Source organism: Trichomycterus rosablanca, chromosome 3 (genome assembly GCF_030014385.1).
Source record: "Trichomycterus rosablanca isolate fTriRos1 chromosome 3, fTriRos1.hap1, whole genome shotgun sequence".
NCBI lineage: Eukaryota > Metazoa > Chordata > Actinopteri > Siluriformes > Trichomycteridae > Trichomycterus > Trichomycterus rosablanca.
In genome coordinates, this window is record NC_085990.1 from 26,785,020 (window position 1) to 26,798,971 (window position 13,952).

The following is a 13,952-nucleotide window of genomic DNA, read 5'->3' on the forward strand; positions in this document are numbered from 1 at the left end:
GTACCACCATGCTTTACTGTCTTCACAGTGTACTTTGGCTCTAATTCAGTGCTCGAGGGTCATCTGACATACTGTCTATGGCCACTTGACCCAAAAAGAACAATTTTGCTTTCACCAGTCCACAAAATGTTGAGCCATTTCTCTTTGGACCAGTCAATGTGTTCTTTGGGAAATTTGAACCCATTCAGGACACGTCTTTATCTTAACAACGGGACTTTGCAGGAGTTCCTGCTGGTAAATTGGCTTCACTTAATCATCTTCTGTACTCACTGGGAACTTCAGATGTTCTTTGATCTTTCTGGAGGTGATCACCGGCTGAACCTTTGTCATTCTGGCTATTCTTTGATCTATTCAAACAGTAGTTCCACACTTCCTTCTGCATCTTTCAGGTTTTGGTTGTCACTTTAAGGCATTTGAGATCATTTTAGCTGAGCAGCCTATCATTTGCTGCACTTCTCTGTATGTTTTTTCCCTCTAAAATCAACTTTTTAATCAAAGGACGCTGTTCATCAGAACAATGTCTGGAACAACCCATTTTACCCAGTATTTCAGAAGGAAATGCGCTATGACCAACCTGTGCAACATTTGCCACCCTCCTACCTTAAATAAGGGCCAAAATTGACACCCGTTCTTCTGCAGAATGAATGATTTCACCAATTGAACTCCTCACTGCTAATATTTTGAACAACCCCCTTTCAATCAATGCTTCGATTACTCAGAATGAGTGGCACGCATGTCCTAATTGTTGGGTTTGTTTTGTTTTCAATACTCTACTACACTTTCAAGTAAATTTTTTGCTATGTAGAAATAGCATTTCTACTAAAAACTTTTTTAGTTTTTTTAGATTTATCAAGTTAATGGTGTTGGACTGCTATTTTTTTTAACACGACTGTATATATACTTTTTTATGTCATTGGTAATCTTGACTTTCAGAAAATAGCACTCACCTACATAAAAACATTCATCTTATACAGCAATCACACCATGCTACTTTACAGTGACCATGTATTCACCCTGACCCCTGCCTTTACCCTTATCTTCTGTTTTATTGTATGGGTTCACCATTTAAAGGCATAAATTCACCATATTTAGAAGCCTGTTTTAGAAATGACAGTCCCTCATTTTTCCCTGACAGTATTTATGTGTGTCATTAGAAAGCCATTAGACCCTTGGCCTGCCCTTGAATCCATAACTGCTCATGGCTGAGAGTGTTAAATAAGCTGAATATTCTGTCTGTGCAGGGTGAGGGCATGGGAGAAGGCATACATCATCCTCGAGAGACCACCAACATGAGGAATCAAACTGTCGCCTCCTACTTCAAAGTGAGAATTTATGAATAACATGTTTTGTTAATATTTATGGAACTTAAACTGGGTGAAAGGGTTGATTACATGAATGACTTCTGTTAGTGCCTCTACATTGAATTAACATGGAAAAGATAAAAAGTGCCTAAATACACCTTACCAGAGATGTTCACATCAAGTCACGAGATGTCAAGTAACGAGTCTTTAGACTAAACAGCTGTGTAGCCTTAAGAAAACCACTTGTCAGTGAGGCTAACCGGCAAAAACATAAAGATTGGACTCTGGAGCAATGGAAGAAGGTCATGTGGTCTGATGAGTCCAGATTTACCCTGTTCCACAGTGATGGGCGCATCAGGGTAAGAAGAGAGGCGGCTAAAGTGATGCACCCATTATGCCTAGTGCCTACCGTACAAGCCTGTGGGGGCAGTGCTATGATCTGGGGTTGCTGCAGTTGGTCAGGTCTAGGTTTAGCAACGTTATGTGCCCAAAGAATGAGGTCAGCTGACTACTTGAATATACTGAATTACCAGGTTATTCCATCAGTGGATTTTTTTCTTCCCTGATGGCACGGGCATATTCCAAGATGACAATGCCAGGATTCATCGGGCTCAAATTGTGAAAGTGTGGTTCAGGGAGCATGAGACATCATTTTCACACATGGATTGGCCACCACAGAGTCCAGACCTGAACCCCATTGAGAATCTTTGGGATGTGCTGGAGAAGACTTTGCGCAGTGTTCCAAATCTCCCATCATCAATACAAGCTCTTGAAAAAAAATGTATGCAACTCTGGACAGAAATAAATGTTGTGACATTGCAGAAGCTTGTGGAAACGATGCCACAGCAAATGCGTGCCGTAATCAAAGCTAAAGGCGGTCCAACGAAATATTACAGTGTGTGACCTTTTTTTTTGGCCACGCAGTGTATATTCGAAATGTAGCGTAGAAATAAACAAATGATATGTAAGTTCAGATAAAAACAACAACAGATTAGCAACTGTATTTTACCGTTTTACTTAGTGCCTTTACTTTCGTAGTCATTGTGCAAATGAATGTAATTTCCGTAACAAGAAGGTACCAGTTAAAAGCTTAAACTGACGTTTTGTTTTCATTGCAAAACAAAAGCGTGCGATAAATTAGGGCAGAGCAGCCAAAATCCAAAACACAGCAAAAAAACAAAGCATAACCACTGTTTACCTTAGCTTATGTTGTTCCAGATGGTATTAAATTTATAACCATGTGTTGTCCCATTCGGAATATAATTCATTATTTTGTAAATGTGCTTATAATTAAAAGCCTCCAGACTTTTCCCAGTTGTGAAGTAAAACACTAACTCGTTAGAAAGCCAATCAAGTGTTTCATTGACACATCATCTGTGTGACGCAAACTGAATAAATGCAAATAACAGCATTTCTTACTTAAAATTTAATTGGTTAAAATCTGATTGGTTCAGAAAGCGGTCTTTCAACCGTTAGCGCCAATTCTGTAGGAGCGTTCCATTCACACCAGCTGTTCCAGTGAAGTGCACGACGTAGGGTACACAAGGGCACTCAGTAGGGACCATGTGGCTAGGGACTCTTGTTGTTTACGAGTCATTTTTTTACGAGTCATGAGTCGAGTCTGAGTCATTTGAAACTCGAGTCCCCATCTCTGCAGTGTAGGTGTTTCATCCACACCTAGTGCTAATAGGTGTATAAAATCAATTATATTAAATAATGTATATGCTTTTAGCATAAGCTTTCATCAAAGTGACTTTTAGGTGTGAAAGTGTAACTGAAAATGTTTTAAAGACAATAACTGTTTTCACAAAAATAAATAGCTTGAGGCCATTGGACACTGAAAAGGAAATTCAATTGATACAATACAAATGCCTACGTCCCTCCCCACATCAAAAAATCCAGATTCGATAAATATACAAATAGGACACTCCCTGAAACTAAGGAGGCAAGGATCAAATTCAGGTCTTCAGTACCCATCTTAGCCACCATGTCAGCTTGATTTAAGAATACAATATACATTGGGGAAGATGTGTCCCCCCAGTATTCAGATGCTCAACATGTCCCCCTAATGTACTAAGAAACAAATACAAATTACACTCACTAACTTTGCATAATGTTAGGATCTGTCAGTGTTCCTATCAGTTGTTGATAGAAATGTTTTAGAATGGCAGGACCTCATCCTTCTGCCTCCCCCCAGGGATTTCTTTTGTTTACTTTAATTTGTACTACTTGAGTTGCTATATATTTTAATTAACCTTTAGTGAGATAAGACTGTATGACATATTGATGTTTTATTTATTTATTTTATTGGTGTAGAATTCCCTGATGGACCTGCTTTGGAAGATGGAGACAGCACAGCCTCACTTTGTCCGCTGTATCAAACCCAACGAAGACAAGCAGGCACAGAAGTATGACAGGGAGAAGGTTGTGACTCAGCTACGCTACACTGGCATCTTGGAGACGGCTAAGATCCGGAAACAGGGCTATTCGCATCGCATTCTTTTCGCCAGTTTTGTTGAAAGGTCATTGTCAGCAACCGATAGCTTATCACAATTAAGCAAAAGCTGTCAATTTTAGTCTAAAACATTGACTACGTAAGGCTGTTTGTGGGAATTTGTGCCCATTCTTGTAAAGGGTCGGTCAACGCCGCCAGTCACCAGCAGTGGGTCTGGGCGGTGCAGTAATAAAGCAGCTGAGAGCAGCTCTCAGAACTCCATTTCCCAGAAGCCCCAGTGCTGATTACTGCTGATCATGGCTGATCAGACACACCTGCTGGGCTCTGCATAAAAAGCTCACCCAAAGCATGGCTCAGTGCTGCACCTTTGTAGAGGGGCAGACGGTATGGTAACTAGCAAAACGGTGAAAAGAAAAGAAAAAGAAAGCTACAACAAACAAGTAAAAGAAAAGAGAGAGAAGAAAGGAAAATAAATGAATGAAATAAAGTAATAATAATATCAAAGTTTACAGATTAACTGAGGTCTAAACTTCTGGTTGATAATCTGGTTGAATTTAAAGGGTTCAGCTCACTCACTGTCTAAGATTATTAACTGAGAAAACAAACATTTTAGTTAAAAGAGTGTTTTCAGCTCCAAGCCTGAGGATAGTTTTGTGTTAGAACTTAATCTGTTTACTATTGCCTTCCTTTGTTTGAGTACTCCATTTTCAGCATCTTCTTTGTTTGACGTTCCTGCCTTTTTAGGTAAAGTGGTAAAGCACTGCTCCTTGGTTTTCAGGGTGTTGCCGGTTCAAATCCGGCCTCAAGCACTTGTAACTGTGAAAGCACACAAACGTTGTCTGTTCATCTCCATACCTCATACATTGTTTTCTTTGTTATATTAGTTCACATTCACTGTTTAAACCCAAAGTAAATAAACCAGGAGCTCTGCTCTTACGCACCCATCATCCCACAATTTTGTTAAAAAAGCGTTTTTAGCTTGGACACTGATATTGAACAGGACATTCCAATTTATTCCAAATGGATTGATGTAATTTACTTTCAATTTTCCTCTTTATCAGGCCCTGATCCTGACTGTGTCGGTCTGTACCTAACACAATTCCCCCTCCAATGTGTATGCAGTAGCCCAACCCCTTCTTTTCACCTGCACAAGGCAGTTTCACAGAGCAATCAGTATCAAATATGGAGAGACACACTGATCTCCATTAATCACCATCTCTGTACAGGCTCTATTGACCAGCCATCAAGCCACAATTGCAGCAGTAATAAGGAACCCCTTTGGCCCGCCCACCCTCAGAGAGTGGTGATCTCAGCATTGGTGGGCTAATGTGCTAGACTGAGTGCACAGGGTTTCAGTAATATTTACAACAAAAATATAAAAAAACTTACATATTTGCTTTTAATTATTGAAAAAAAAGCTACTTAGCCCTGCCTGGCCCTATATAAAATAGTTGCCACTTGTTTGGTTAATCAATCAGTTAACCAAATTTAATTGACAGTTGGGGTTTATTTGACTAGCAGATTTTTATTTTTTAATAATTATATTAATTCCACAATGTACCATTTCATTGTATTCTATTTTCAGATATTACACCCTGGCTTTTAAAGTGACTGAAGAACCAGCTGGGACTCCTGAAACATGTTCAGCTATTCTTGAGAAGTTGAAGCTGGAAAACTGTGTTTTGGGAAAGACAAAGGTAGAAATGTGGCATGTACCTATACTTGGATAAACTGCAGTATTATGTACTTCATTTTGAACTGACAGCTTTACAGTACTTCTCCTAAAGGTTGATTCATTAGCTCAGGTAGCAATGCAGGTGCAGGTTTTTGAAGGATTATTTGATAACAGAACAAAGACCTGTGTCAGGTTGTACTAGCTTAAATATCAAGACATTTTGCCTAATCTGCTACAAGCTTCCATGAACATTCATTGTGATCTCCACTGGGTGCATGATCTTTGACTCATATATCCAAAGTAATGTTTTATTTGTTATATTGTTATATTATATTGTTATGTCTAAGTGGGTATTATGTTTATTTATCATAATTTAAAATGATTCATTTAAAGGATTTTTTATTATTCATACTGAAATTTCTAAGTTATTATTTTTATTACTCATATTTATATGCAATATGTACGAAACATATTTCATTATTTTGGCAGGAAGTTTGGTTACTTGTAAAAGAGATGCTTGTAAAGAAATAAAAAATAATAATCTGTGTTTATTTATAAACAACTTATTTCAAATAATGAAATTAATTATATTTATTATATTTTCAGATTTTCTTTTTGGGAACTTTATTCTACGTAAAAAATTAACCATCGCTATAATTCATCATTTTTTTTTAACCTTTTACATTTATGGATAGTTTTCAAATCAACTTTCCAACTGTGGTAAAAACCAAGAGGTCAATGTCGATGAAATGCTAAATAATGACTCAAAGTCAGAATTGATTAGCTTGTTTTAAAGGTTGTAAAGGTCTGGTGACAAATCTAATGTTTGTTTTTTCTTTTAGGTCTTTCTGAAGTATTATGATGTGGAGAACTTAAACCTGACGATCAAGAAGAATATGGACCATATTGTGCTGGCGCAGGCATGTGTGCGGGGTTGGCTGGCACACCGAAGCTACAAAAAGGTTAAGGAAAAGAGAGTGCAAAGTGCTGTAATCATACAGTCAGGTAAGCACATGCTAACTACACTGCAGTGCATGTGTTTTCTATCAGATTATTGATTTTATCAGATATTTCAATTTACCCATGAACCCTTTTTTCTGACTGAATGATTGGAACTAACTGTATTTGTTTGTCTATAAAGGCTATTGTATAGATTTTATTTTTATTTTTGGGAAAAAATGTAAAAGTAAGTATTTTGTCCCCACTATAATTCATTGCCAGTAAAACAGCCTCAGAGCATAATACCTCCACCTTCATGCTTAACAATGGGTGCAGTATTGTTGGTATTAAATAGGAATGTCCAAGACTAATGGTTTAATGTTTGGTGTGAAGGAACTTCAGTGACGTGCATAAAGCCCTAACCTCAACACTACTGAACACTCTAGGAAGAACTCGGAACATCAATTGTGGGCCAATCCTTTTTGTCTAGCATCAATACCTGACCTCACAGATGCTCTTACTTCATGGGCACAAATTCTTACAAACACGCTGTGACATCCACACAGTGGGGTCAACACTATGTTTATGCCCATGGTTTTGGAATGAGACGTCCAACTAACTCATGGTTATGTGTCCACCTACTTTTGTCCATATAGTGTACTTTTGGCTGCTACAACCAATTAAATCAATCTTTGTTTTATCTAACCACAAAATTCTTCTACAGAGGCATTTATAGTAACAGACTTCGATAGAGCATTAAGGTGCTGATTTTGGAGCAAAAACGTATTTCTTATTAACTATTACTAATAAAATACTCAGACCCTTTGCTGGCACTGTTTTCAGGTGTATTCCTGTAGTTTCCTTTAATTATTTTAAAGATGTGTATAGAGCTCACTTAGAAATTGAACTGTTGAAATTCAGTTGGACATAGTTTGGGAAGGCACATCTAGGTCTTTAAGGCCCACAATTTTACATTTTAAATGTCACCATTGTATAAATTTGTTACATGCATGATGGGTCTTTAACAAGTGCAAACTAGTTAATTATTGTATTGTATGGACGCTGCTTGTGACTTAAAGCTTAAACGTTGATAGTGAAAGTAACCCATTAGGTTTTAATTGTGAAGTGATTAAAAATCTTTTGTCTTGGTCAGAGCAGTGGTACCACAGTACAGAGTAGTGGTAGTACTGGGCTAGTTAGCAGAAGGTTGCTGGTTCAAGCCCCACCAACACCACTTTTTGAGCCCTAGAGCAATTGAGAGCACTTAACTCTCAATTGCTTGTATTATAATTGACTACAAGTGTAAGTCACTTTTGATGAAGGTGTCTGTTAAATGATTTAAATGTAAATGTAAAATTACAGTTGTCATTCTTATAAGGAATTCTTTACCTTTTTGTATAGTGTATAGAGGGTATCTGGCGAGAAAGGAATTTAAAAAGCTAAAAGAACAAAACACAGAAGATACAAAAGAAGATGCTCCATCTTCAGATAAAGAATCTGCACCTGATAATACTGAAGAAAAGGTAGAGGATGCAACAAAGGAACCCACAATGGATGAGAACAAAGCTGCCACAGTTATCCAGAGCAACTACAGGGGGTATAAAGAACGCAAAAGGCTTCAGGAGGAAGGGACGCTTCCAGCTAATCGAAGAAAAGAATCAAGCACCCAGACTGAGGACCAGGAGTTGGCTGCAGAGCCATTAGTGGAAGAAAAGCCAGAGGAAACAGGAGAGGAAGGAGCAGAAAATCCAACTGAAACGCCAGCAGAGGAAGAGAAAGCAGCAGAAGATTCGAGCACCAGTGAAGCCAATGAGACAACGGACCCACCACCTGAAAACCAGGATGATGCAGCAACAGAAGAAAAGCCAGCAGAAGAGCTGAGCACCGGTGAATCAGAAGAAGCAGTAGAGTCACCACCTGAAGCTCAGGCAGAGGAGGAACAGACAGCAGAAGAATCCAACACCAGTCAAGCAGAGCAGGATGGGGAACCACCATCTGAAGCTCCAGGAGCGGAAGAGAGTACAGAAGAGCCCAGCAGCAGTCCAGCAGATCCAAATGAGGAGAAAGCAGCCATTGTTATTCAGAGCAACTACAGAGGATACAGAGAAAGAAAGAGACTTAAAGCAGAAAAAGAAGCAAACAATGATGGCACAGAACCCACTGCCGAAAACGGTGAAGAGGAGGAAAAGAAGGAAGGGATCCCGGATGCTCCAGAGCTGGAAAATGGGGCTGGGGAGGAGCAGGGGCAAAATGATGAGCAAGCGGCACAAAAAGACGAGGAAGAAGAAGATTTTGCTAAACAGGTAAGTACAATGAGTCAAGACAAGCGTCATACAGACATACAGACAATCCATTAAGGCCCGTGATGGGTTAGACCCTGTGATGGGTTTCCTAACCAGGAAAAACCTCAAATATTTTATTAAATGCTTCCAAAATCACTGACCAATACAACAGGCTTAAAAAGGAGGAAAATCTGGTTACAATTATGTGGACACCCTTCCTAATATTTAAGATTAAGCATGTTAACCACACTATTCGCTAAATAGGTTTTAAATTTAGGTTTAGGGACAGTGGTAACCTAGTGGGTAGAGCGTTGGGCTATTAACTGAATGGTTAAGAGTTCAAATCCCAGCTCTGCCATGCAGCCACTGTTGGGTCCTTGAGCAAGGCCCTTAACCCTGTTTACTCCAGGGGGAACCGTACAATGGCTGACCCTGCGCTCTGACCCCAGCTTCCAAAAACAAACTGGGATATGCAAAGAAAGAATTTGATTATACTGTATATGTATATATGACAAATAAAGGCATTCTTTTTTATCCTGAAGGGGTATGGATTATATAACATATATGCTTAGAACCTTTTGGTAAGTTTGGGGAGTGTCTGTTCCTATTCCATTATGTGCATATGTGTATAAAGACATGTTTGGATGAATTTAACTTCAGTAACAGACACAGAACTCTGACCTTAACCTACTGAACACCTTTAGGACAAATTTAAATGTTGATTTGGAGCCAGACCTCTCTGTCTAGAAGGCAGTTGATTTTGCACAAATGTCCATATTTGGGGGGAAAGCCTTTCCAAAAGGGTGAATGCTGTTAAGGCTTTAAAAGGAAGGCTCCTATTAAAGGAACTCCTTTTAACGCCCATGGTTTTGAATAGTATGTCTAAAAAGCTTATTGTCTAATGCCCACATACTTGCGACCATAAAGTGTATGAGAAGACAACATCGTAAGGTCATTTTATTAATTAATACATTTAATTTCATGTAAAATGTTAACATTTTAATCAGAGAGTGAATAAATTAACCTGTTTCTCAGGTTAAAAAGAATCTCAAATCTGTGAAATCAAACATGGACCTGGCAACCAGGTATCCTTTGCGTAATGGAAAAAAATATTTGGTCACATACTGTATACTGCATATTTATTTGAGAACCTATCAGTAGGAGAGTGGTTTGTTGTAGGCTGTTTTAAACACAGTCATAGAGTCCATGTGCCACAGGGGGAGACTGAGACTGTTACACAAGTGGAAGGAATTGGTTGTAATACATAGTAAGGCATCTTCCATTCTTGCTCCTGTACCATGATTTAGTGGTTTAGGGTTATGGTTAGGGTTTGATCTTGTACCATGATTTTAGTGTAAACTATGCATAAAACACAAATTTGCATGTGACTGAATTGCTCCTAAAACTAGTGCAAACAGCTTAGTACAATTAGCACAGAGCGTATTAAAAGGGTTAAAGAACAGGATGAACCTGAACACCACATGACAGTGACAAAAAATAATTTTGTTTACTGGCTTTGTGTATCGGGTGCAGTAGATCAGAGGGTGAAGGCATAATGTCCAGAACCTGCATATGTCTAGTTCCTAGTCCCCTTTAAATTTAGGACATGAAAACTAAGTACCTAGTTGTATGCAGGGTCAATACTAATGTTGACCGCTGCTATTAATGCAGTGATTATAGAGAGCAAATTACTTTGGAGCAAATTGCATCAAACTATTTTACCATGCAGGAGCAGTTGACCATTTGTTGCCTTTAATTTTTACACCCTGGACATTGACAAGACTAAATGGCATCAGTAGATATGATAGACTGTATACTTTCTTGGTAACTGCAACATTTTTGTCCTTCTGTCCAGAAATCCACAGTGCAGGAGAAGCTGAACCAAATCATAATGGCTCATCAGATCGATCCTGAGAAAAATGGCATGTTTTCAAAAGGAACTCCCATAACCAACTTTTCCCTGACTGATCAGCAGAATTCAGGTAAAGCTCCACATGAAGCTTACAAACGTCTAGACAATACTTCTAATTATGTCTCTAGGAGTGTATAAGGTCTTGGAAATCTTCTTATACTCCTTGGAATTTGAGTGCAATGAAATTACTTCCTCTCTCAGCTTCTTAGTTTTCACCATGGTTGCAACACACCTTGAACACTTGGATATCTGGGTGGTGTTTATATTACACATCACAGCTGAAGGCTTGTTATTGAGTTCCTAATGATTTAATCACGTTGTAACCTAACTTTGGGTCATACAGACTAGCAGTAGGTTTTAAGATTGGCAGTATTATGTTAAGGCCGGCATGGTGGCTCGGTGGGTAGAACTGTCGCCTCACAGCAAGAAGGTCCTGGGTTCGATCTCCAGGCGGGGTGGTCCTTTCTGTGCGGAGTTTGCATGTTCTCCCTGTGTTTGTGTGGGTTTCCTCCCACAGTCCAAAAACATGCAGTCAGGTTAATTGGAGACACTGAAGTGCCCTATAGGTGAATGGGTGTGTATGTGTGTGTATATGTGTCTGCCCTGCGATGGACCGGCGCCCCATCCGGGGTGTTACTGTGTGCCTTGCGCCCATTGAAAAGCTGGGATAGGCTCCAGCACCCCTACGCGACCCTAATTGGATAAATGGTTAAGAAAGTGAGTGCGTGAGTATTATGTTAGAGTTGAATAACTGTGACATGGCAGTATTAACAAAATATCCTGCTACTCTAAAATACTTCATCATTGGCTTTATTTTATTTGCTTTATTGGTCAACTGATAAATGTGTAATTTACAAAAACTTGAGGGACAGTCACAAACATCAAGTGCCAATAAAAATTTTAAACAGGGGATGCTTTGTTAAAGCTATGGTGATTTAAAGTCTGCTTGACTATGGCTACCATGTTTTAGATACTTCTGTTAATAACAACAATGAACATTACAGTCCAAAATAGCACTTCTTGGAAGAAATATGGTAATGTAAACTTCAATCATTTAGCTCTATTGGACTTCAATTTGGACATTTAGCTCTCACCCTGAGTGTAATAGAGATTTGTTAAGGGTGATGTGGAAGAGTGTGGGCATGCAAACACTCTCCTTTATCACTTTCTCACCATACCTCATTCTTGCCTTTTTACTGTCATACCCTTGCACCATGCATATGCTGGTATTTAAAGCCCAACCAGCAGCATGTGCTAAGTCTTTATTTTGCTCAGTTAAAGATTATTGTCTCTGTAGGTGTTATCACCAAATGAAGTTTCTTTTTTCTTTACTGCCGCCTGATTATATCAAACGTGGGAGACTTCAAGTGCCAAAACAGTGCGGTGAGCCGTGTCATCCGAAAATTCCCCCTGCGGAGCGGATCTATTGTTCATTTGATTTTATCAGCTGATATGTGTAATTGGTTTGTGAGGATGGGAGAGGAGAAAGGACAGCTGGAGAGAAAAGAAACAGTAAAAGATCAGTAAATGTTCTTTATTGTGGAGGTGCAGAATCTGATATTGCACACTCACAGCTGCTGAAACACCACTGTCAGAATGATGATTGTTGTTTTGACCGCTTGTAGTGATTGGCATGCAATAGATAGCACAGTTCAAGTGCTTTTAAAGCAAAAGGTCATGCTTTTTTTCCTGTCACACACACGCAGAATATGAGATAAAGACCCAACATGCTTACAACATACAAGAACATAGAGTTCCCATTTATTTTATTTTTAAGGGGGGTCGCAAAATCACTGGACGCTTAATGCTTTGCTGCCTTGGACAGGACACGTTAAACAGGGTGCATTGGATCCATCACAGGGCCTCGGAAATCCCCCCTTAAACTTAGTCTGTCATGCCTGTATGTAGATGCTCGACTGGCCGATAACATTGCTGAAGATACTTACCCTGGATCCCAGCAGTTATGGGCTAGCGTAATTGACAAGTGCAATTATGATAATAATAATAATAATAATAACAAGAATAATGTTATTATAATTATGTTATTATAATAATTATAACAATTATACTCCTTGTCTTGTACACCGATCAGCCATAACATTAAAACCACCTCCTTGTTCCTACACACATTGCCCGTTTTATCGGCTTCACTTACCATATAGAAGCACTTTGTAGTTCTACAATTACTGACTGTAGTCTATCTGTTTCTCTGCATGCTTTGTTAGCCTTTAATGCTGTTCTTTAATAGTCAGGACTTTCCCAGGACCACTACAGAGTAGTTATTATTTGGGTGGTGGCTCATTCTCAGCACTGCAGTGACACTGACATGGTGGTGGTGTGTTAATGTGTGTTGTGCTGGTATGAGTGGATAAGACACAGCAGCGCTGATGGAGTTTTTAAACACATCACTGTCACTGCTGCAATGAGAATAGTCCACCAACCAAAAATATATCCAGCCAACAGCGCCCCGTAGGCAGCGTCCTGTGACCACTGATGAAGGTCTACAAGATGACCAACTTAAGCAGCAGCAATAGATGAGCGATCGTCTCTGACTTTACATCTACAAGGTGGACCAACTAGGTAGGAGTGTCTAATAGAGTGGACAGTGAGTGGACACGGTATTTAAAAACTCCAGCAGCGCTGCTGTATCTGATCCACTCATACCAGCACAACACACACGACTGATCGGCGATAGGGGGTTTCACACTACATGATCTTTTACCAACTGGAATCGCAGGCAAGCTTCTCTGGTCTCCCAAACTACGTTTTGTCACGAAAACACACGCGAGAAGTGGTGAGGGGTTTAATGATACCACGTCCAAAAATTCACGTCAGCAAGTATAGCGAGCGATCAAAGTTGTTTGTGCGCTGATGTGCAGCATAAAATTCAAAGAGGAAAAATAAATGAATCAGAGTGGATTTGGCAGCACGACCAGCAGGGATTGTTCTGTTCTGTAGCGAGTTGGAGGTTAATGAATATTTTTTGTAATGCAGCGTTGGTATTGTGGTTTGTGAAGCTTGTGTGTGCCGATGTATTCTGATAGAAACTATATTATCCCCCTCACCACACTCATTGCCAGTCGCAACCTACTGATCCAGATATTCAACTTGCTAGATACTGTATCTCTCCTCAGCACTCGCCGAGCTGGCAAATCTAGTGGCGACCAGTCGGCGAGCGAAAATCTGGGCAAAAATCGTGTAGTGTTAACTAGGCATAACTGGACTATGTGGGTGGGGTCTTCAAATGCTGTGCAAGGATTAGCAGATAGAGGCGCCTGTGCAGAATTCATGGTCGAAAAGATGGGTTCCACTAGGACTGCGCACGGGTCGGAGAAGGCGTGAGCAGCAATATATCCTCGATTGCAATCGTGGATCCCCAGCAGCAGAA

At 39.6% G+C, this 13,952-nt stretch overlaps 1 protein-coding gene across 1 annotated transcript in view; it reads left to right on the top strand.

Moving 5' to 3' along the window:
- The window catches only part of myo3a (myosin IIIA), a 132,075-nt gene that overhangs the window by 106,870 nt on the left and 11,253 nt on the right, over window positions 1-13,952 (top strand). Inside the window, exons 23-28 of the mRNA XM_062992288.1 lie at window positions 1,221-1,322; window positions 3,618-3,823; window positions 5,342-5,453; window positions 6,274-6,436; window positions 7,772-8,698; window positions 10,518-10,634. Coding sequence (XP_062848358.1) covers window positions 1,221-1,322; window positions 3,618-3,823; window positions 5,342-5,453; window positions 6,274-6,436; window positions 7,772-8,698; window positions 10,518-10,634 — 1,627 coding nt within the window. The remainder of the gene's footprint in view (window positions 1-1,220; window positions 1,323-3,617; window positions 3,824-5,341; window positions 5,454-6,273; window positions 6,437-7,771; window positions 8,699-10,517; window positions 10,635-13,952) is intronic.